We start from the raw sequence: 25,825 nt of genomic DNA, 5'->3' as shown, positions 1-25,825 counted from the left end.
ACTTTACGCACAGAGAACATCGTGGAGCTCATTATTAATCAGACTAAGAACAATATCAGTCAGAGAATCACCTCTGATCTGGGCTCTTTAACGGACCAGAGGCTTTGGAGCGTCCAGCAGCTGATCCGCTTCTGCGGGGTTTTTCTCCCGCAGAGGGAAGTGATGACGGGGTCAGGAACCGATCAGAGTGACATTTCGTGAAATGTTACCTGATTTTAAAAACGTTCTCGCAGAGAAATAATAAATGTTGCGTTTGATGACTACAAATTGGAAATAAAATGATTTTTTTCTTTGACGGACAACAAAAAACCTCCAGCGCCACCTCTGCTCCAAACTACGAACATTGTCGGCCCCTCTTTGTTTTTTTCTCTATTTTGCGGAGGATCAATAAATAACTTATTGGTGTTTTACAACCACCAGGTATGAAGTGCTTTAGCCTTTGAGTTGCACCACAGCGCAGCACAACTGAAACATCCAGGAGAAGAATATCAGCTTGTTGTTATGAGTATAAAGGAGGCTGGTATCGCGCCTGATAAAAATCTATTTATTTATGTCATCACATGGACTTATATAAAGTTTTATACATTTTCTTTTCATATATTTATTATTGTTTTTCTTCTTTAGATAGATTGACTTAGAATGATTCCAAATAATGTACAGGAATAACCTGGTGCCGTTACATGTCAATCATCAGGGGGGGCCACTGGGGGGGCCAATCAGATGACAGGGGGAGCAATGGCCCCCCTGGCACCCCCTCTGGCTTTGAGTCAAACAAAAACTTAGAATATCAAGAAAAGATTTATGACATGCACAAATAAGTTTAACAAAAACAATCACTGAGACATGTGATTGTTAAATCACATGTTTAAATGTGATTTAAACATTTAAATCACACATTGAGACAAATGTGTGATTTAAATGTTTAAAAAGGTTTTTTTAAGCAAAACTCAGTAGGCTTTTCTCATGGTGACATACATTAACAATTCAATTTTTGCTTTTGTTTTTTTCTTTTTTCTGCAGTTCCACCTTAAAGTTTGATGCAGCTCTGCTTTCCTGATTGGACCGTCTTCATCTCCACTGCAGCAAACAGGAAGCTCTTTTTATAGATTACAGTCCACTAATCTGTAATCTATAAAAAGATTACAAGGGCACAAAGGTTGCTTTGTGCCCTTGTTTATATTTTTAATAGTGTAATTCTGTAAAGACAAAATATGTAAACCAGAGCTAGACCACCAGCTCTGATTTACAAAATAGACCTGCAGAAAGAAATTACTAATAAAATATCTTACATATGCATAGTGTTATGCTCTATGTAGAGATTTCCTTTAGCTCTGATTGTATGTCTCACAATTTTGTAATTTATCATTGTTTATTAAACTCTGAAAGCTGAGAGGCTGTTAATATTCTGTCCTAGAAGGCGGTTAGATGGGCCCTTTTTTGTTGTTGAGCACCTGCCCCTGTAGTGGTCTCTGTACGGCCCTGGCCATATATCTGCCGTAGCTAATACTAGGGATATTCTGTCATATGTGCATGGTTGTAGGTGAGGAAGACGCCGGTAAACCCAGGTAGTAATGAGGAAATAATGTATTTAATAAAGAATCAGGAACAAACTCAGAAAGACATGCGGCACTGGAAACGGACAGACGAACGATGAACTAATGACGAGGACCCGACGAAGGACAGAGACAACAGGTGGGGTTAAATACACAGGGAAGCTAATCAGAAAGACATGGACACGCTGGAGGGACTATGTCTCTTGGCTGGCATGGGAACGCCTTGGGATTCCCCCGGAGGAGCTGGAAGAAGTGGCTGAGGAGACGGAAGTCTGGGCCTCCCTTCTGAAGCTGAAAACCTATCGATCGTTTTTGAAGGGAAACTGGAGCACCCAGAGAAAACCTATCCATCTATCCATCTATCTATCGACCAATCGATCGTTTTTGAAGGGAAACTGGAGCACCCAGAGAAAACCTATCCATCTATCTATACATCTATCCATCTATCGATCAATCGATCGTTTTTGAAGGGAAACTGGAGCACCCAGAGAAAACCTATCCATCTATCTATACATCTATCCATCTATCGATCAATCGATCGTTTTTGAAGGGAAACTGGAGCACCCAGAGAAAACCTATCCATCTATCCATCTATCTATCCATCTATCCATCTATGTATCGACCAATCGATCGTTTTTGAAGGGAAACTGGAGCACCCAGAGAAAACCTATCCATCTATCTATACATCTATCCATCTATCGATCAATCGATCGTTTTTGAAGGGAAACTGGAGCACCCAGAGAAAACCTATCTATCTATCCATCTATCCGTCCATCCATTTTCTTCATGGGGGCAGCAGCCTAAGTAGGGAGGCACAAACTTCCCTCTCCTAAGCCACTTGGGTCAGCTCCTCCGGGGGATTCCCATCACATTCCTTGGCCAGCTGAGAAACAGACATTTTATCTGGGACTGGAAATGGACGGGAATTTTACTCTTTTATTTTGCTGTTGGTGATCCTCAGCAAAGTGCACAGAGGTGGATTTGAGCAAAGGAAGTGTGACAGGCTTCCTAACTTTCTGACTACTCAGTATAGGTCTGTTCTTTGTGTCGTCATGTTTGTCAGCAGTTCCCACCGATCTTCTTGCAGATCTTCTTGCAGACTCTGCCAGGGAGGTAGTTCTCCCTGGCAGAAGTACCTCCCTGGCAGCTCCACACACTCTGTCTAATTCCATCAAGGTCTGCATGTTTTTCCTTTCAATCTCACACTGTTCCTTTTTCTCCTGCCGTTTGAGTTGAACTCGGGAATCCCAAGAATTGGTCAGACTTTTTATAGCTGCAGCTTTTTTCTCTTTCTCCAGTTTTTCACGCTTTTGTTCTGCAGATTCCCGCTCTTTCCTTTCTTTCAGTAACTTGTCCTCCATAAAAGCCCGTTTTTTAGCTTCTTCCTTCTTTGTAAGTGACAGTTGGTCGTACACTATTTTTTTACGTATTTCACGACTTCTGTCCTTATCAGGAATGTCGCAGTCCATCAAGGAATCAGACCCTTTATTTATGATCCTATCCATTTCAATCTGCTTTTGCCGTTTGTATTCAACTTGATCATCCCATGCATCAGTCAAATACTTTTGCATTTTGACTTTCTTTTCTTTCTCCTGTTTGTCAAGTAACTTTTGGGCAAACTCCTGCTTAGCTTTTTCTTGATTAAGCTTTTTCTCTTCAACAGCTTCTTTGACATATTCTTTTCTCCTTATATTCTCTATATTTTCATAGGCCATCTTCTTACATTTCTCTTGAAATTTAACCTGCTCGTGAACATTTTTCTCCCTCTCGTCATGTACATATTCTGACCGTTTGCCTTCACTAACTCTGGGTGTTTGCCTTGGCTTTACCAATCGTTCCTCTGCCTTCTCACTAACCTGATTGATGAATTTTTGTTCATTTTTACGTGACAAAGACTTTTTAAACTGTATGCCATGTTTGTCCTTTCCAGAATCCTCATTGGAAAGGACAATGAGTTTTGGACAAGCTCTCAACTTGTCAGCTTTAAACTTGTCCACATCCGTGGACAAGTTGAGAAGTTTTTGCCCATCTATGTCAATTTGCAGCAATGTTTTTGAAGGAGTTTTCTCCCGCTTGTCTCTCCAGTTTTGCACATCCCGTGCGTAGGCATTCGTTGGTCTTGGCTTCTTCTCCTGTAATTTATGAAGAGCAGCTTCGTGTCTTTCTTTCAACTCCTGTACTTTTCGAAATTTATTACGCTGGTCAATGCGTGCCTGAATATCATTTCCGTCTACCAAACTTATAAGGAAACCTGAGCTTGTGCTAGAGTTGGAATCACTTGTGGCGGAATTCTCCTGAATATCTTCGCAATCCTCCCGAATCTCTACTTTTCGTTGCGGTATGGGGGTAGGATGGATATCTTTTTTAATTTTAGGTAATTTTAAAATCGAGTTCCTTAAAGTATGGTCCTGATCCTCAATTTTGACGCTCTTCTTGAATCCAAAATCACATGGGAGGTCTGGGTCAAATATCTTTCTCATCATAGGCATAGGTGTATCAGGCCTCCTGGGGAATCGACGGGGCTCCATCTTGTGTTTCAGTCTCTGGGTGAAAAATTGCACTTCTCTATAAATCCGTTGAGTTCTGCGCATCTGGCTTTAGAACACACGTAACAAGATATTCAAAGGGTTCAGAGCTGATGTCATAGAATCTATGACACAAGGCCTGGGTTCCTAGTGACATCATCAGTTGGGTAGAAGTGTAACAGTTGCTATGGTAACCAGGAAAAGCTCTGAAGTGATTCACACTCCCTAGTGAAGGAGATGTTTCAACCCATCAAAACATTTCCAAATAAACTCATTCATATTAACACAAATGTAACTTTTTCCAACAATTTAGACAAGATTCAGCCAATGTGGCTGTAACTGATTTAGGCTTTACAATGTGCAAAACACAATCACCTGGTTTCCCATTAAATCTGCTCAACAGTGTTTTTCTCATCAATACATTTTCTGATGAGGAACCTAACAATAGTTTCTAATTTCTTTTGTTGGCCGCTATCTAAGCTACGGCCTAAAGACGGCGTTCCCAGCGTGTCATTTCGTTCAACCTTAGCTTCGAGCACATGGGCGTGTGAAAACCACCACGTATGTACGAGCATGCAAAGAGCTGAGAGAGGTAGAGGAAAACAGAATTATTTATTCCTGACGCTCTCTTCCAAGTGACCTGCACAAGTTTTGACTCTCCACTGAAGACTCCATCAACAGTCTTCATGCTTTTTTTATGTGGTTTTGTATGTTTTCCTCCCACAAATAGCTTAATACAGAAAACTTTTCATCAGAAACAACTGATGGTCAAGCAGGTGATGAGCTTGTTCAACCAAGTTCCATTGAACAAGTGGGTAGTTTAAGTATTTCCAATTTATTAGTAATGTTCTTTGACATGTTGTGTTGTACATTTCATGTTCATGTGTAAATTATTGAATACAACATGTGAATAATTAGTAATTGTAATCCATCCATCCATTTTCTTACACCCTTGTCCCTTAATGGGGTCGGGAGGGTTGTTGGTGCCCATCTCCAGCTAACGTTCCGGGCGAGAGGCGGGGTCACCCTGGACAGGTCAACACAGAAAGACAGACAGGACACACACACACACACACACACACACACACACACACACACACACACAGCCACACCATCACAGTTGACCCACATCAGCCTCTTTACTGACGTTAACTATTATTCGTCTGTTAGCATTGTGTTTTCTCTAAGAATGTATAATTGATGGGCATTCATTAGGAAGGGAGGAGCGAAGTGGGGGATCATATATTATTAACAACAAGTTCTGTGTGGCCACTTGCTATTACTTATTCTACTTTATTAAGGAGATATGAGACAGGGAGGGGTGCATGATGGGAAAGAGCACTAAAGTGCAAAGTGGTAGAAAAGGACAATATTCTGTGAACCCAGGCAACAATGGAGGTAATGATTATAACACCTAGTGTTGTAAAAAGTTTTTGCTTACAGATTTATCCTGTTATTGCTTTTTGTCTCCATCATTTGACTTTAACAGTAAAGACAAAAAGTGCCTTGCAAAAATAAAAAAACAATAAATCATTTATTAGGGAAAATGCTATCCAAAGCAACCTGTCCTATGAGAAAAAGTAATTGTCCCATAAATCTAACAACCCGTTGGCGCAATTTTAATTTCACCATTGTTTTAACTCAGTGACAGTAGAGGGGCTGTTTCAGGTCAAGTGGATTTAAGTCTGGACTTTGTCTTGATTACTCCAAACCTTCATTTTGTTTGCTTCTGGGCCACTGAGACATGTTAGTGTTCTCTCTGGCGTGCATTCGATCATTGTCCTGCTGCATAGCCTTAAGTATGCTGGAGCATAAGGTTACAAAGTAATTGCCAGGCATTCTCCTTTGGGATTTTTTGGTAAAGAGACAAAGTCATGGTTCCATCAATTACAAGTTTTTCAGGTCTTACAGCAGAAAAGCAGCCGCAGACCATCACACTATCACCATCACCATATTAGGCTGTATATGAGATCACCTTTTGTCTTGTCAGTGTACAGGATATTTTACTAAAAGTCTTTGGAAAACAGTAAACAAATAAAAGGCAGGTGTGTTGAGTCAGGTACGGACTCTGGTGTAAAACATCTGTCAAATCTGTGAGCACGCAGCTGCAGAGTGGGGAGAGCTGCTGTGCTGTGGCAACCAAGTGGACGGAAACAATGTCCAGTCAACTGGAGTCATTTGTAATACGTTTCAGTCTGATAAATGTCAGAGACTTTATTTCTAATTTGCTCTTCATTTTTTTTTAGATCAAAGCCTTTTTGAGATCTTTTAGCCTACTTCATGCTGCCAGACAGCTTCTATTTAAATGATGTTTTGACTCGATGGAACAATCAGCAGGCTGGTTTTATGTTAACTCGATATTCCAATAAAAGTGGGTTATCACAGAGAATTCCTAATTTTATAAACAACAATTTTTCCACACAAAGTTTGGTAGCTAGCAAATAAAATTATCATTTGAAAATGTTGTATTTAAACAGGATATCTTTGTCTGATAATAGAATTTGTTTGATGATCTGAAACACTGAAGTGTGACAAAAAAGCCAAAAGAGAAGAACACCAAAAGAAGGTGATTTTTTTTAGCAACTCTGTAGACATCTTGAAAAAAAGTTTTTATCATGAGCCTTCAGGATTTCTGCTTCTGACAAACAACTTGGTGAGCATGCCCAGTGTTTGTAGCGGCCGTAGGGGAGAGGATTCTTGGCTTAAACGTCCCAATAACCACAGTCACAGAAGAGAATGTTTGTTGATTTACTAAATTATTTGATTTTAGATGTCTTAGGAATTATTGACAGTCCTGTCTTTGTGAACATGACTGATTTCAGGGCTTCTTCATCTTTTGCATATTTTGGCTGCGGCAATCATCTTTCCTTCTTCAGCTTCTGTCAGCATTTCTTTCTTTGAATCATTGCAACTCTAGTGTGAGTAGTCATGACAAGTCTTAGTTATGGATTTAAAGACTGCAGAAATGTTCTCCTTCCCATTCAAAATGAAGTATTATCTGAAATTTCATCATGCTTTATCACCCAAATCCACGATTTGTCACTTTATAATTTGACTGTAGAAACACTTAGCTCCATTTTATAATCACCTCACAAAAGTTTGCAATATCAATAGACATTACAACTGCCTGTGAAATTTTCATCATCTTATCACTGAGCTGAATGGTTTTAACCAAGTTTCCCACAAATCGCATTCATGCATGCAATACCAGCAATAATTCTGTAAAGGAAATGGAGCTTGGTTAAAGTTAAATCAGTGAAACAATTTCATGCATGAACAACCGTTCAGATTTTCTCACGGAGAACTGATGGATGTTTCCTTCCCTGTGAAACTGAACTGATTTGAAACTTTATTAAAAATAATCAACATGTTTTTTGCACTCAGTTTCCATTTCAGAATCAGATCAATCTGATCCATTCCAGCCACAAACGACACTTAATGCCAGTGTCTGATAAATGTATTACTTTAATACAGCCATGCAATATGTCTGTATTCATAATTTGCATTATACTCCAGATTTACAAATATTGTTTTTGTGTTTAAAATTAAAAAAATGATTAAAACTCAATAGTGAAAGTCTGACTTACTTAGATCATCAATTATTTGAATAGCGTGTGTTTTTTGACTTCTAAACACACACACAAGACATCAAGGTCATTTTGACTGATCTTTCATTTACTAATCAACAAACAACAAGTGCAAAACTAAGCAAAATTGAAATAATTAACATTTATTTATACCTGATGGTCTTTCCCTCCCTCAGATCATAGAGAGAGAACAATATGTCTGTGTCCTCTCCTATGCTGTTGTAGGTGAAGCTCTTCAGGTTGACCAGTAGGTGGTGTGGTACCGGAACCCTGCATGGTTCTCCGTGTCTCTGCCGGCTATTCTCACCCTAAAAAAACCACAAAATAAAACATTAAAAAAAATTTTTTTTATCATCTCAAGATCAATTACATATTTTAGAGTGTCATCTGGTGCTTATCTGGGTAAAGTTTTAAACTATTGTATCTGTTTCTTAAAACTTGAATCTGTTTTTAAAATGATTTTCTAGTTATTTATGACATAGCTTTATTATTCTATTGATCTGCATCAGGATCAGATTGTTTGATCTCAACTTCAGTGAAAACATTTGATGTAACATTTTACAACTAAAGTATACAGTGTGGTAACTCATCGCTGTAGAGCTGCTAAGCTTTTGGGTTTTTATACACAAATAAACTTTGGGATCAGAATCACCACCTATAAAGGACGACTTGGACTGCAGCATTAGGTAAATATTGCATTTATGTTCTGTACATCCACTTCATGGCCTACTAAATGGAGTTTGATGGCCAATATTTGATTTTTATGAGAGCCTGTTTTAGAAAACTTAGAACCTTTTCTCATCAACTGATTAAATAATCTGAATATTTACCTAAAATATTGTAAGTGTATGATCTCCTGATAATGTGAGGCCTTAGTTTTACCTTATCCCTTCATGAAAACTAAAATATTTTACTAAACAAAATGACTGAAAGGCATGTCTGGCAGGACTTCAGACTTTATACAGACAGTAATGAAAACATTACCTGTGTGGTGCTCTGCTGGACGCTGTGTCTGCTGGACAGATGCTGCAGAAGACAAAGAAAACATCAGGTTTATTCTGCTTGTGTAGTTTCATCTTCTGCTATACCAAACATACAATTTTGTGATTTTTCAGTTTCTTTTATTTGAACATGGTTCTTTTTTCCTGAATCCATCCTCCTCTCACTTTCTCTTCTTCACATTTTTCTTCTCTGCTCATTTTCTCCTCATCTCTTCCTGACTCTCTGCTGTTTGTGATCTGTGCTTCTTTCCAACCTAAGTTCCCTTTCTTCCTTCTCCTCTACAGTCGCTCCCTCAGATGATGAAAATATTTTAATACCTCAGAGACTCATTACTCTAACTTGTCTCCTTAATTTGTCAAGTGGTTTTTTGAGTAGAGAGGAAGCAATAAGTCAAATGCTGATTGATGAATGGGAGTAAGGACCGTCACTGACAAGACGGCTCCAATTATTCCAACCTGAGAGGAACTAGAACCAGCCTGCTGGCATTTTCTCTAGTTTAATCCTAAAACTAAGTTTTAATGAATCAGAATGGGTTGTTTACTAAAGATTGACACTAATAACAGACAAATGCAATTGTATTGGTGCTTATGGCACAGCTGCACAAACAAACACCTACTATTTCATTAATATGGATCGTGTTTTCAGTGGATGCCAGTTATTTATTCAACCACTTGTATGTTATTTAGAAAGTCAAGGAAATAATAAAGAATTAATAGCTGGCATTCAGATGTATCCATTTACTTTATTAAATAGCAGCTATCTGTTTTAAAAGCTTGTTTCTCTACTCATGAACCCAAAAGGTTTTAGCTTATTGTTACATGAACACTGACAGGTTTTTGTGATTTGTTTGTCTCTAGTTTTTGCTGGTAACAAAGAATAAGAATAAAACAAACTGGTAAAATGCCTGATATGAAGGCATTTTCTTGTTCTGAGGAACTGTATTTTTTTTAACACTGTCGTAAAGGGATGACCTTCATATGTGTAGTCCTCCTCTGTTTCCCTGTCTCTTAATTTCAGATCAGTCTCTAAGCAACAGAAGAAAAGCATTACAGCAACATCAGTGATTGTCTGAGCCTGTTGAGATATTTTGAATCAAGCAAAATCTTAAAGTTTTCTAAGAGACCAAGTATCTTCAAGTATCGTGTCTCAAACTGCAGCCACATCAACTTTAATTAGCTTTAGTTATTGTGTTGTAGGTTTTTCATTACTGTAGGTTGGGAGGAAAAATATGTTCTAACTGCAAACTAAAGTTTGTTCATGTAGCATAAAAATGACAAAAAGACACAGACTAAACTTTAAACATTATAACATGATGCAGTGTGCCCTCAAAAAGAAATTATAAAAGATTTTATATTGCTTAGCAACTTCTGGAACTTCTGTAGTCTGGAAGCGATAACCCCAACCTCATAATAAGAAAACATTTATTTAGAAAATGCTCCCAAATCCATCACTGATTACCTGAGGAATAACTGAAAACGTTTAGATTGATGTTTTTGTGAACAGAATCATGAAGAACCACAAAACTGGTCGTAAGGATACGGAGAGTAATTTTGCAGTCATTAGTTCAAATCGTTTGTTCAGCAGTTTTGAAGTGACCTGAAGGACTCAGATGAAATAAGCAGCACATGGCTGCAGGCTGCACACTAACATCCTCGCTTTTTTTTAGGCCAATTTATACCTTGAGATGGTTGTGGTGAAAATTTAAGCAACACAATGAATTGAAACAAAAGAGAAATTGCTTGCTTTGATTTGAACATCTGTTTCCAGGAAAAAAAAGGTTACTTTGATTTTAGATTAAATGTTACTTTTATTTTGTTTTCAAAGAAAAGAAGAAAGAGAAACATTGAACAGACAGACAGGGTTTTGAGCAACATAAATAGTTTCCTAACTTTTCAAAAGGTTGTTGATTTAAAGGCAAAGGATAGACAACATCCTTTTGTTCAGCTATAGCAAAGGAAAGACGTTCAAATTATTTAATTTAAAATAAACTGTGTACTGGAGCATTACCAAAGACTTGTTCACCGTTTCAAATCATATCTATCAAAAGCAAGGACGTTTATAGAAAAAAAATACTCCATGTTTACTTCTTGGGTTGATTGATAAAGATTAATGGAAGTCTAGTGTTATTTCTGCAAAATATTTCAAATCTATGCCCAAAGCCAGCATGCAAGCAAACAGAGGCAACAAGCACAGCTGCACGTTAAATCAACTAAATTAACACAACAGGGATAAGTGGTAAATAAAGTATTAATATAATTCTGACACAGCATAAAAAACACAGCAGATTTGTATTTAATGTTTAAGCTAGATCAAAATGTTTTAACCTTCTAATTGAACCTTTCTGGGTTATTTTTGTTGTTTAACTTAAATTGTAAAATGTAAAAGTATAATGGATTACTTTCTGCAGTTTTGTCTTTATTGGCAGCCCAGAGATAATAATTTACCTGTAAGTTTTCCCAGAAGCGATTTAGCATTAAAATGTATTTTAACATCCATTTTAATTGGTTGATGATGAAGACTAAGGTGCCTGTCTCAGTTTAACTAACTAACTAAAAATAAGAAATTTGATTAGTGGTAATGACAATTTAGGAAGTACCCTGAAATGATTTATAAGACTTTTGTTGTATTGAAATTAACCTTTTCTTTTTCTTAAATGAAAAAATAAACCCAGAAGAACTCAAGTCAATAGAGATGCTTTCCCCTGTATTTTCAGGGACAGTGAATGTATCAGAGCTTGCTGCCTCTGCACTTAACAACACAATCTTCATACAATTTGGTCGCTTGAACTAAATGCTAATGGAGTAGAAAGATCCTTCAAACTAACATCTGAAAAGAGCCACAAGTTTTTAACTTTAGCAACTCAGAATTATGACAATATGATGTGACAGAATTTCAACAAATGTGCCGTTGCTTTTAAGTGGTGAGAGACGCATCAGTTATTCATGTATGACCTCAGCATCAACTACAGTACGTACGCACGGTGATGAAGTAATGCAGCCATCTGCAGCCCACTTCCACTCTGAATGTAAATTGCATGTTTTCTCAAACTACTCTGGATGCATTTATGCCTGTTCTAATGATCAGACCAAAAAAGATGTTGGTTAATATTTAAGGGGAACAGGGTGGTGTAGTCTGTCGGCTGGGTTCATATTTGAGCTGCTTTTCTACACACAGTCTTCAAACTATGGTTCTTTATTTGACTTCATTTAAATAACAGGTGTCTTGGCACAGAGGAAGCATTTTTCTGTCTTCCTACCATATAATCTATGGTAGGAAAATTATATGGTAGGATAATCTCACCTTTGGTGTGATATTATGTCTGCACAGGTTGGAGGCAACAACTTTAACAGTAGCAACTTAATGACCTGAACAAATGTCTTACCATTTTATACAAATCCGAGACACTTATCTGGTCTTCATCAACCATCTCAAACTCCTTCCTTGGGACCAAGTCCAGACCCAAGTGTCTGGGGGAAAAAAAGACAAAAAAGGGATAAGATTTAAATTAAAACTTTTATATTAGATAATTCAGATACAGACCAAGATACACAAACCTCCAAAGCAATCACACTTGAACATCAAGTTTTTTGATGTCATTTATAACATTGTCAAATAAATGTCATTGCCTGTGTTTCATATCTCTTAAATCATGACTTAGCCTGCTCTGATTGCAAATCAAAGACTGTGATCCAAACTTTGAAGACATGATGAATAAATGTCTTGGTTGGTGAAATGGTTTCTCGGAGTAGGAATAGAGCTGCAGTTGAAACCCACATGGGGAGAAAAGGCGCCTTATTTGCTGCCTAAAAACTTTAGGACATGGTATTATTAAGATTTATGCACAATGAATATAAATTACATATTGTTGTTTATTGGAAATAAAAATCAATGTATAAATATTTACATTTTAGCTCAAACACTCAAAGGTTTCAATAGAAAACAGTTTATTTCCGGTATTAAAACTTTTCTAGACTATTTGTATTAATCATGAATACTTCAATATGTCGTCACACTGAAGCCACAGAAAGAGGTTTATCCTAACAATATTAATCCTATGGTATCAAGTGTTAAGACTTGTGTATAATAACTCTCACTGACCTCACAAGATCACCTTTGAAGTGTTTCCATTTTTATATCCTTGAAATGAATTAACTTTAATTTCTGCGGCTCCTTTTCCTCCTGAGTTCCCACCAGCTGTAAACTGCATTAGCATTGATCTGCCCAACAAGATAAGCAGCCCCTCATTAAGATGTTTTTGAGGAAGTGTGGTTGAAAATGATTTGGTTTGCTCACTGAGCCCTGTTTGCATTGATGTGTGAAAATTGCTGTCAATAAAGAGATTTCAGCTGGTGCTAAGAAATATTACAGCTACAACAGAAATGATTTGAATAAATGTTATTTTCTGAGTTATAACTTGGTCCACTAGTTTATTGATAGTTTATCTGAATTCTCTTCTAACTGTAGCAATCAAAGCACTTTTACAACTTAGGACTTTTTCTTAGTCTTTAGATTGATGTTTTTCAGATCAGACTTTTGTCTCAACATTTCAGAATTTACATATCTTATCAACTATGTTTAAAGAAGAACAGATAAAGTCAAAAAAAATTATTTGTGGTAGCTAAAGATGTAAATCCAACATACTATACTTAGAAGGATGCAATTTTTAGATGATGGAGTAGGGAATAATATCTGAAAACGCAAACATTTTCATTCTCTGCAGTCATCTGCACCTGTAAAGTAATTAAATCAAATTCCTGATATAGTCAACCTGAAGGCACACAGCAGTTTTATTCCATCCCATCTGTTTTCCATCAGCCTTTCACTGACTTCATGAATCTTTTCAACTACTGGTAATATGCTTCAGTCATCCGCTTCTGAAAATCACTTCTATTACCCAATGCAGGGATCTGGGGAGACACTCATCTCCTGACTTTAAGTGCTGAGAAAGTTTACCAGTTTAAATCAAAACTTCGGTGGAAACTTTCTTTTTCAATGGTTCTGATCTTAAAATTGACTGAGAGCGAGTTATGACTTTAAATCCATCGTAAGTTTTATGTGTGAGTAAAATAAGTTTTTTTTTTTTTTTTAATAAGGATGAAAGATGTTTTCTCACTCGTTGCCCCAGTCGAGTCTGACGGTGATGTGTCTCTTGACGTCTCTGCTCTGGTCCTGTGTGAGGTGGCCGGACAGCAGCTGCCTCCTCAAGTCGATCAGCTCCATCATAACGTGTCGGACCTTGTAGAACAGATCCACTTTGTGTTTCTGATGGACAGAGAGAAACAAGAATCTCAATAAAGAGAGTAGGCTGGCTTTCCTTCGTCTGACTCGGGTTCAAAAACATCTGAAGGCGTTTAAAAACAATTACATTTACCTTGAACTAGGGGAGTAGAAATAACTGCAAACTAAGATGGTTTTTAAATTTATGAAAATGTAGCTAGATTTACTCTTGACTGTCACTTCTGTGAGTTGATGAGTGTTTTTTTTTTTGACACTTTTCCCTTCCCACCTTGCTGGGAACATTTGGATCCAGGTGTTTGTTAGTAGTTTATCACAGTTCTGACTATAATTTGATAGTTGCTATTTATAAACTTTGTTTTTTTTTTTGGTTTTTTTTTTTGGCAAATGCATTTATACAACTGTCTGGAAAAAAAAAAAAAAGAACGACAACACCCAATAGCAGCTTGTATGTTTCTCTAACATATTATTATTTGATATCAATTTATCAATAATTATACTTCAAATAATATAAATAAACAATAACAGATTAAGACGTTGTGGTTTTGTTTTTGGTCATAAGCCCCAATTCTTTGAGGTTGGAAGTCCTCGTTGCCATCACCCTAATCTTTAGCCATAGATCCACTGATATGTAAGCCTATTTGAGTGAGTCGTTTGGTATAAAGTCTCCTGGACACACTTGGTGTTGGTTCCACTCAGAAATTATTCAGGACCATTTACAGCAGAGAGACTCATTGAACTACTCTGTTAGAGTCAGTTTGCTGCTCAATGTAGCAACTTTTTATACCACTTACTGAGATTTACCACCTCAACAAACTCAAAAAGTTGAGAGCAAACACTTTTAAACTGCTATTATGCTCTGATGTCTATTTTATCCATGATCCTTCATTTGTTTTAGCTGTTGTCAGGTCGGCTGCTGACATGGATGTAAATATTTGCAAAGAATCGTTCTGAGGCTTATTGTGTAATTATTGATCTTGTAAATATGGACACAACTAAACAAAATACTGCAGCATAGTTGACAGTGCCTGTGTGGTTAATTAATATTAGTTTACACACAACACCTGGACAAAAACAATACCAGGTGCATAAGTACAAGTGTCCTGGATCAAAACATGACACTGATTTTATCAACAGATATTTAAATTAATGCATAAGGATCAGATCAGAGACCCAAAATCCTGGATATAAAAGTATCAAAATCAAAATAATAAAGAAATATTACAAACAACAGTATTAACTATAGTAATTTATTTATGTACATAGCTTTATTTAAGTACATAAATGCTTTCTAATGAAGCAAATAAATTTAGCATCTTTGAGTTATGCAAATAAAATCAATTTCTTCAAGGTCTCACAAGCAAAGATTAAACTCCCACTGTCAGTGGTTTTAACTGCACGAAGTTTTAAATTCACACACACACATATACGTGCACACACACAGAGATAATTAACACACACAAGCTGGAACATAACTCCCCTACCTTTCCCCCTGAAGCTTCTTCTATTATTAGTGCTCTAATTTATCCTATAGGCCTTGAACAAGGCTGTGGGGTTAAATGCCCATCCTGATCTTGGCAGGCAGCTGCATAGGCAGCAGAGAGCCAGGTGCATTGACACCACATGCACACACACACACACACACACGCACGCACACGCACACACACACACACACACACCTGTGCGGTACGTACACATATTCATTGTCATTGAGAATGAAAAAGTCTCAGATCTACAAAACAAAACAGCCTGCAGTACATTTCACCATCATGTTATATATTTATAATACTGCACTATATTTATCATATACTATACGCATGAAAATCAACTATATATAGATATTTAATTCTTCCTCATTGCACGAGTTCATCGCTGGGTATTGAAATATTCATAAGTACTTTCCGTGATGTAAACAGCGTGCAGAGGTCAGAAAGTAAACCCAGCAGGGGAAAAGACAGATACAGCTCCACCACAGAAGTCAAGATACTTAATATTGTCATATATTTCTGTGTGGATAGGATCTGTTTGTGAGATGGATATTGTGTAGCAGCCAAGGTTTTCTGCAATTGATTCGATTAATTCTGCAATTCTGCACAGACTACCTTAACCCTTTTACTCTGAAAGTTCACTCAAAACACGTGAATCTATTTCAAGCATCTAAGTATGTTATTATTCCAAGAATTTACTGTTGTTTGTGGTTGCTCAGATGCAAAATAACAAAAAAAGGAAAAGAAACTGATCACTCATAAAGCTGTATCAGACTGAATCACTTCCTATTGAAGGGAATTGTATTGTTTCATGCCATTAATATGTGAAATCATATATTACCTTTTAAATGTAGTAATTAATTATGGTTTGTGTACATTTTGAGTGTGTTAACGTCAAGTTAACGTTTAGCAGTATGTTAATGGTCAACAAACATTAACCAATCCCTTAGTGGACATACACATTTCTGTTTTCATGTTAAAACTTGTATTCAAATTTCAATATGAAGAAAACACTAAATTAAAACTAAACCGAGATGAGTGTTCAGAAAAAAAACATTTACATCCAAAGTAAAATCATGTTAACTACCCAGATTTTAGCAGAAGTTTAATATTCAGCTTAACAACCTTTAAAATGTTACCAACAAACATCTCTCCCTTTACGGAATTGCTTTAAAAAAAATTAACACAGCATTACAAGGCTTGCAGCCTCAGAACTCAAGTGTTTAAAAGAGACACTGACTGGATTCCTGCTGATAGTGTTGGTTGTGAACTGCAGTGAAACTCTGAGGCAAAGCGTCCAAGAGAAACCTCTCATCACAGAACCAGCATCCATTTCTACAGAGCTCCTGCTGGGAACCCTGCTGCATCATCCTGACGGCGTTGAGTAATTAGTAGGATTTTAGTACTCAGTGCAGCAAGGCCTCAAGGTTAAAAATACCGAAACTTTTATGCAGCTTTTCACTGTTTCACTGGGTGCTTAGAAACAACAAGGGAAACACATGGCATTTCCACTTTTCATCAGTTTAGCACTTCTTTTAATTAAAACATCTAGTGGACATCTATACTAATGATCTTTCATATAGTGATGATGAAAGCGTGTAACCATTTTTAGTCAAATTACTTTTTGTACATATTTGAGGTATACTCAGATTTTTTGTAAACAGAAATAGACATTGATCAAATATTTTCAAGTAACCAGTCAGATCATTGCATAGTATGTCAAATGCTTACTGTCTATATGTTTATGTAATGTTGCCTAAATATGATACCCAACAAATGAAAATAGCAGATTTATGGACAAATAAGGTAAATACCAGAATGTATGGTTGAACTTGGTGCAGTGTATTTTTAAACTAAAACAGACCAGCTTGTTCAGGACACCAAAATATTACACATATATAGATTATCTCTAAAGGGCGTTCATCAACCAAGGCAGCAGCAACAGAGTCAGCATTAAACCCCTGAGCACAATAGCACCAGGAGACCAACAGGCATATCAGTGCAATACAGGAGACAAGAGAAGCACATAATTATCTACAACTGCAGGCTGAAAGGGTGTTTTTGAACTGACTATTCATGACACCACAGAGTCCTGCAGTTCTTACCTCACTACTGTATGAAAACCCTTTGAGGAAACTTAAATAATGCAAAGAAATACTTGATCTCAATGCAAAGGAGTTGTTCTTTTTATCCCGCTTTAACTATCAGTGAGACTTCTTAAAGAAGTAAATGTATTATAAAATGAAAAGGCAAAAGTATAGAATGAATACTTTTCATACAGGATAATAACTACAGAGATGCTACAGTGCAGCATGTGATGAAATAACAGTAATTATGAGCTAAGGCAGACGAAAAATACTCATGCCATGTCATAGTTTTTAGGATTTTAACATGAGATTATTGTAGAAAACACAAATAACACTTAAAATCAGACTAATGCTGCTTGTATAAAAGAGGTTCCTGAATGGAGGACTGCTGAATTTCTCAATCTATGCTTTCCAACTCCATGCCCTTGTAAGTAGAGGCTCCTTCAAATGCATTTCACTTTCAACATATGTCCTTTAGTAAAATAAAAAAAAATAAAAAAAATCAGGTTAGATAATAAAGCAGAGATTTTAAAACATTCCTACTGGTGATTAACTTATAAGAAGTAAATTCCTTGAATGGTGTAATTTCTTAATCAGATGTTGCAAGATTTATTTAAGTTTGATAACCAGTGAGAGTCTTTGGTTCATTCATGTCCTTTAAAGTAATAAATAACTCCTTCAACACATTTACTATTTCAAAATTGAATTCATTGCAAAACCTCCACAGTGGTTTGCACAAATGGCAGGTTTTAATCAGTACTAGGATAAATCTAATCAATCTTGCAGATCAGTTTATTCCAAGCCAACATCCAATCAATAAAAGGTATCATGCAAACAGCATATTTGTAGATGCTTAAGTGCCTAATATTTTTGAGAATCATATCAAAACATTAATTTGCAACTGAAGGTTTTCTTTTGCCATGTCCAAAGGAAAACCTTGATGGTGGTTTTTTGAGGTAACAGGCAGCAGAATCAGCACAGCTATGTGCCATCTGTACTCCTTATACTCCAACAGCTTGCACCGCGTCGAAATCTCCTTTAAATCCAGGACTCTAGATTTATTTGGGACATCTGGCCATCACAGTCAGTGGGTACATGTGTTTGAACTTTGCGCCCTTTTATGAGACGATCCACCACATGAGGAACAGGCGCACCAGCTGGCTCAACGGGAGGAACTCTTCACCTTCAGCTGGCACTCAAAAAACACCCACCCACACTGAAAAAACAGACACGCGGTGTTTTAAAAATGATACTGCATGATGTGTCTGACGATTAAGGGAAATATAGATTCCTGTAGGTTCATTTGAGCACACTTTGTGTTTTTACCATCATCGACCAAGAGAATATCTGTTTAGATCTACTATTTATGGATTCAGCCTTCCTCCCACCTCTCTTCCCCCATAAATGCCCCTCCTGCATATTTCTCTAGTCGAAGTGAGTAATCACACCTTTCCCTCTGGCAGGAACTTAGCCACAAACACAAACCTTCAGACAGTTTAATGCTATTTAAGCAATATAAAAACAGCAGATCTCTGAAAAAGATCCGCTTGTTCTAACTCTGGTTAAGATCTAAAAGTTGCGATGTAAACAAAGTGAAACAAATCACCGCCAAGCAAATCGTTTCAACAATGTTTGACCTCAAAAAATAAAATACTGAGCACCAAAGAAGAAGAAGAGAAGATCAGCTGTTTATATTAAAGCTAAAATGACAGCCTAGGAGTCTAGAAATGATGCCCCTCTTGATTTAATCAAACATTTACTTTCATCTTTATTGATGCTTTGGGACTTTGCTTCACTAAGTTACTCACAATATAAAGATCTTAATTAATTTGACAGCCTTAGACTAAAAAAAAACAAATTACCGTTATCTAATGTTCACAAACAGTAAATGTTTGATTAAGTCAAATATAAAGTCTAAAATAAATTCTGCTGATACCAAAGATGGAACTTGGGGGCACAAAATAGTTGCAGTTTGCATTAATCTTATTTTTTAGGCCTGAGGTAGATTGTGATGGGCTGAAACAAAAAGCTTTCACATGACTGACAGAGGAACACTTTGTACTGCCTTGTTGCTGAAAATGTGCTATATAAATAAAATTACCTTTACCTTTGATTTAAACCCGTTTGAAGTAAAACTATATTCTACCAAAGTCCACTTCAGAGGAAAGGAGGCGATGGTGTGGCACAGATTATATTTAATATTTGAAACTGTTTCTATATTATCTTGTTATTCGCTCTCTGCCCCTTTTGTTTCAGCGGCTGCTCGCTCGGTTGGTCTGCATAGGTCAGAATAGTTTCTGATGATGTATGAAACTGTAAACTGAAACAACTGAAAATATCATAGAGTCTACTATAAATAATAGATCTTGATTTTGCTCTCCTCTAAATAAACTACATTGAAATGAATCCCCTTTTTATACAACTTGTGTTTCCACTGGCTGAGGTGGTTTTCGTTGACATGGAAACCAAGTCAAAGAACCAGCAGACGTTCAAATACTGCAGGAGAAGCCTGTAATTATAGTACATTATGTGCGTTATTGCTTTGTTGAGAGATTATGGCCCTTTACTTGTCTTCTTTGATACTTGGCTGATAAGCTGTCAGGTGAACCAGTTGTAAATATTGTATATATATATATATATACAAATATTGTGTGTAGTCCACTTCATATATATATATATATATATATATATATATATATATATATATATATATATATATATATATATATATATATATATATATATATATATATATATATATATATATATATATATATATATATATATATAGACTAGTTAGACCACTATGCATCACTATGCATCAATTGTGCTTTTAAACATTCCCATCTGCAGATAATTTATTTCCAGGTAATTCACAAATGATTAAAATAGGATTGAAAATTCAGTTCTAGCATATAGCAGGACAGCGTTTGCTGTGCTAAACTGGTGATCTGCATTTGACAGGAAATAATGAGATATGCATCAGCATCTTAACTTACATTGACAACTTGAGTTGTGAATTTAATCTGGTCATCTGCTATGTATAACTAATTAGTTTGGGAAGTTACCAGTTTGAGGCTTCCTAATAAGACATGACTCTATCTGGCACCTCTTAAATCAGAGGGGACACTCTCAACACCTCTGATCTATTAGCAAATGTCCTGCCTCATCTTCATGCTTGTCAAAGCAGCTGCTGCGTTCCTCAAAACAAAGGCGCTGAGGCAAATCACCAGGGACAGCGAACAAAGAGCCGCTGAATCACATTTTAGTACCTTCTACTAAGCAGTTACTGAAACATGCTGCCACTCGTGTTATGTAAATCTAAATAGGGAGAGTTTTTATGCTAAAAGTGCCCTCTAGGCTTAATTAAAAAACCACAGTAGATGAAAAGGTGACAGCCTCATATTTTGGGATTCAAAAGGAAAGATGTGACCTCAAAGAATATTAAAAACAAATTATTATTAAAAGATTTTCTGTTTGTCCATGGTAGAGTGTGTTTGCTTTGGTACCATGTTTACTTAGAAATATCTATTTTAGTGACCTGTGCAGGTTTCGGTTTTCTGTTTTATTGAAGAAAATATGGCTCCCTCATCCATTTTAAATCATGATGCACCACCAAAGGATAGTTTGAGATTTATTTTTGATATAAATATTACTGCACATTAAATAAATTACTTAGGAAAATATGTTTGATCATTTGAAATGAAAATTTCACTTTCTTTCATTAATAACCAACACTAACATCACAACGTTTATTTTGTTCCCCATGTTGTTTTACAGCTAATTATATGTTGAACCATACAATCAGTGTTGGGGTTTTTTAGATTGGTGATGTGGCTTCCTAGCACTAACATGCAAAAATGATTATCTTTTAAAACTGGCACATAAAGGCAACTTTCTCAAAGTTTGTTGTAAAATATTTCAGAGGAGCCCTGGCTTTCTGAAAATGGTGTGGGACTCAGAGATTAAAATGTAAGTGGTCTAACTAGTTTATTAAAAAGACCAGCTGGCTGTTACTTTCCGTCATTGCTTGCATTGGTGTGCAGTGTTTCAACTATAAGGAGAAATGATTTGAAAAAGCATCATTACCATCTATCAAAGACTGAGCTGCAGATGAATAAAATGTAACTTGTGTAAGTAAAATGTTGGTTGACTGCACCAGCTAATTTTCTGAGTGCTGTTAAGGTTTCAAGGATAAGTGAGTATGAAATCCTCTCAAAACACACCTGAGCTTTCAGAAAAACATATTAATACTTAATTGAAATATCCTCAGAAAGTCAAAAGGGCTTCAATATGTAGATTATCTTCTGAATTTCTGTTGAATTTCTTTAGTTATTATAATTATTTGAGGAGCAAAATTAAAAAAAACTTAAGACTTTGAAGGTTGAAAAATGATTGCTTTGATTTTGTTAGGAATAGTTTTGTGGAACTAGTTAGTTTCAGGTTCCAGTATAAAATTCTTGCATATAGATATAGTGACAAAATGTTTCATATACAGTGTTAAGATATATTGCTCCCTGCATGGTGAGACATGCTTGTATCTGTCTAGCCTGTTTCACCAGCTGGACGCTCCCTGCAGTGAGCTGATGGTTTACTGGCTGCCCGTCGTACCAGATTTAAAACTAAAGGGGACAGAGGCTTTAAAATCTGTAACCCCAAGATGGTGAAATGTGTTTTACCCACTTATGACATTTTTAAGAGGCATCTGAAAACACATATGTTTTAACAGGTTTTCCTCATTTCCAAACAATTACAATGTACTTTCTTTAAATTTTCACGTTTCACAGTTTATGATTATCTACAGGTGAATGTATTTCAGCTTTTTACAGGACTTTGAGTTTTCTCTGAAAGAAGCATTAAAAACTAAATTTGGCTTTCTCTGCATTTATGCTTAGACAGCTTGGAAACACTGGGATGTTTAGAATATTTACTATTTTACTCTAGAAGGGCGACATCAGATAATTAATATGTCCTCCTCTGAAGTATGAATCCACTGAACTAAGCCACTGGCAAACCCAAGCTGTCAAAACGTTAGCAACGCAGGAGTTCCAGCAGGAGTTCGGCACCATGCAGCATGCAATATGGGGTGTGTGTGTGAGTATGCGTGTGCATGTTGGTGTGTTTGTGTATGAGCGCTCTGTCTTGTGCCTGTGATCATCCCAAATCCTCTCATAACCTTGTCTGAACCCTTTCAGGAAAGACACACAAAACACACACACAGAAAGATGGCAGGAGCAGCATGTGATAGCAGGGACGCTAGCCTGGCTCGGCTCACGCTGCGTGTTCTTGAAGAGGTCAACACAGGAAGGACAATCTACCCTCCAACTGTAAAAGTTAATCACTGAGTGACACAAGTAATGAAAAGCGCAGAATGAATCTATGAAATGTAACTCTTTTCTGCACAGTTTTAGATTAGCTAGGCTTCTGTGTATTTCAGAAGTCTTGATATTAGAGGTGAAAACTCAATTGCTCTACTTCAAGCCTTCATGGAAGATTTGATGATCTCCATTAGATCATTAGTGACTTGATCATCATTAACAAAAACAGAAAGGCACAGTCAATAAAAACAAGCTATAAAATAATCTTATTTATCTTTGACTCCGAATGTCAAAAAAGACAAATTTTTAAAATTTTGATGCATTTCATTGTGATCAAAGTATTCTAAAATATATGAAAACATATTCAAATGCACAAATTCTACTGTGTACATCAGATGTAGATGATGAAAACCTCCAGCTTGAGGAGATCAGTCCGCTTTACGGTGCTAAAAGGGTAAAAGGTGCAGAAACTGGTTAGCTACTTTACACTGGAGGGAGAAAATACTCTGCATGCAGATCAGAACTCTAAACAACAAAAACCAAAGAACGCCTGAAGGTAACAGGTACAAATGTTCTCCATAGTCGCCTGTTCACACGTGCACTTCACAGTGGGTGATTCTCACTGTGAGGCAAAATCTCACAACTGGAAATAATTCAGACTGGCAGAGTGGAGAACACCGGAGGAGACGTGATGTAAAAAGTACACTGTGAATCACAGCGTTTGTTTACACCACCTGAGAAGGTAGGAAAGGCTCCAACTGTGTGCTGCGGCAAAATGTATGTTTCTAAAGAAAAAAATTCACTTTTACTGTAATTTAGAAGGGAGGAATGATTTTAGAAGCATTGAAAAAAGGAAATAGATGATAATGTTTGTTATCTCATCATTTTCTTTGGTTATCAAATGGTAGAAAAATTCACTATATAATTGCATAACTGCTTAATTGAGCAACAAAATAAAATAATGTAAATCTGAATCAGCAACATGTACTTTTGACTTTGGAAGTTAATCCTACTTTAAAATGGTTTATTCTGAGTGTTTCCACTCTGGTCCACCTGTTTAAAGATGAAATCCTCTTTATGTTAGCAATTCAAAAAGTCCAAACTCTAATCTGGGTCTGCAGCAAGTCAGCGTCACTCCAGACTCTGTTCCCACATTATTTTTAGGGCGAGATTCAACCTACAGCTCTGACTGAAACATAAAGACTTTACAGCATGATGCTGTAAAGTTGTTCATGAAGCCAAATGAACAACTGTTTGCAAAAGTTTTGTTCATAAATAATTTAACTTGGTTTGCCTCCTTTGTCTTGTAAAAAAGTTTACTTAGTATAACATAGATTTAATAACATTTTTCCCTTACACTTTTAATTTAGCCTATTTATTTATTTGCTGTTTCTTAACTTATGTAAAAGAACTTAATTTGTTGAGTAATTAACTTGTCACATTTAAATAAAATTATTTTAAAATTAGGCTGTGCTTTACTGACAATAAATAGAGCAGCAAAATGTAGTCATGAAGTGGCATCTCTTTTGTTGTAAGTTTTAAGCAAATTTAATAACAGATATATGAATATATTTTCATTAAAACATGTTGCGCTACATGCAAGTCATATGTTTTTATAAGCAATAATAAACCAAGAACTTCAGACTTTTTATATAATTTAAAAGTCTTGTCAAGAAGTGTGACAAAATGAAATTACTTGAAACAGCAGAAATGTATTATAAAAAACATTTAATAGGGAATAGTTAGTTTGTTTCACTTGCTGAGAGAAGAATAGTTAATGAAAGCGTCTCAATTTAAATGTATTTAACCCGCACAGTTATTAAAAAAAGCTTAAGCGGTTGGTCTTTTCAACATTTCATTATACGGTAGTACAATATTAACTGATACAGGTTATTCACATTAACATCTTACTGTCAAAGAAAAATAAATATGCATGCAAAAAATGAATTAGATATGATTTGATACACTTTTCTATCAATGCAACATAAAGCCAGCAACTGTATGCCAAACAAGGGCCTTGTCACCATGGCAACTATGGGTGAGTCATCTTAGCAAATTTATGACACTGCACTTATTGAATGATTCTGGATGAATACTCAAAAGCATCCTCATATTTAGCTTAAAGTACAGCCACAAGACACTTTTCCTCTCTGAGGAAAAACATTCTAATGCTCACCAACATGACACAAGCAGCGTTCTGAAACAATCCAACTGCACAGCCAGATTTAAGAGAAGAAAGCACCAACTCACATGCGTGATGGAGGGATGATAGGTCCACTAGTTCTGTTTCTCAGTTTTCTCCCCTGCTCTCGTTTTCTGTGGTTTGGACTGGCAACCAGCAGTCCAAACCGGCAGACAACAGGAAAATCACAGCCTATCAAATGATTTTAGATCTGTTCACATTCTACAGCAGCAACACTACCACTCTCTCTCTCCCTCTCTTTCTCTCTGCTTGTGTTTCAGCCTCTACCAATGCCTTATTCTTCCTCTCTCTCTTCCTCTGACCTGCTCCCAGTCTCCATCTTTCTGCCCCTCCGCCCCCCCAGTCTCTTTGTGCCACCCACCCACGGGCCAGTCTGCAGCTCCAACCTCCACTTTTTCAATGTTCAAGAGAGCAGGAAGCTGAGAAAAGACATAGCGAGGTGTTTTCTCTAAAGGTAGTGATATACAGAACAGCTGATGATGAAGAAATTTGACAGCAACAGAGTTTACATCCTCAGGCTGTTGCCCATGGAGAGACTTTCAAATGAAATGTGTGATATTTGAGCGTTCATAAAAGATAGAAAGCAGCAAGTGAGAGATGGGGGAATAGACAGACAAAGTGTTAGCAGCGCTATGAGGCTATGTTTACACGAGACCGCAGTCTGGACGCTGCTTGTATATTCAGACGTTGATTTGGGAAAAGTTCCACATTTAGAAGAGACCGTAAAGACACCTTGAATCCATTGTAGCTGTCAGGCCAGGCCACTATATAGAGCTGTGATCTAAGAATGCACTTCTGACCCTTAGCTTCCACTTTGCCAGCTTCCCA

The 25,825-nt window shown here is 36.6% G+C and overlaps 1 protein-coding gene across 12 annotated transcripts in view; it reads right to left on the bottom strand.

Moving 5' to 3' along the window:
- Nucleotides 1-25,825, bottom strand: part of dock3 (dedicator of cytokinesis 3) — a 161,587-nt gene that overhangs the window by 41,098 nt on the left and 94,664 nt on the right. For 11 of the 12 annotated variants that reach the window (XM_081606951.1, XM_081606943.1, XM_081606940.1 and 8 more), the window contains exons 6-9: nucleotides 13,781-13,929; nucleotides 12,050-12,134; nucleotides 8,650-8,691; nucleotides 7,819-7,973 (exon numbers count right to left, since the gene is read on the bottom strand). In XM_081606951.1, the coding sequence (XP_081463077.1) occupies nucleotides 7,819-7,973; nucleotides 8,650-8,691; nucleotides 12,050-12,134; nucleotides 13,781-13,929 (431 nt within the window). Of the gene's footprint in view, nucleotides 1-7,818; nucleotides 7,974-8,649; nucleotides 8,692-12,049; nucleotides 12,135-13,780; nucleotides 13,930-25,044; nucleotides 25,277-25,825 lie in introns of those variants that run through there. The other variant, XM_081606950.1, reaches the window with a different exon arrangement.

Source organism: Poecilia reticulata, chromosome 5, assembly GCF_904066995.2.
Source record: "Poecilia reticulata chromosome 5, P_reticulata-male-v2, whole genome shotgun sequence".
Taxonomy (NCBI): Eukaryota; Metazoa; Chordata; class Actinopteri; order Cyprinodontiformes; family Poeciliidae; genus Poecilia; species Poecilia reticulata.
The sequence above is the reverse complement of the archived record's forward strand: the minus strand, read 5'-3'. Positions and strand labels throughout refer to the sequence as shown.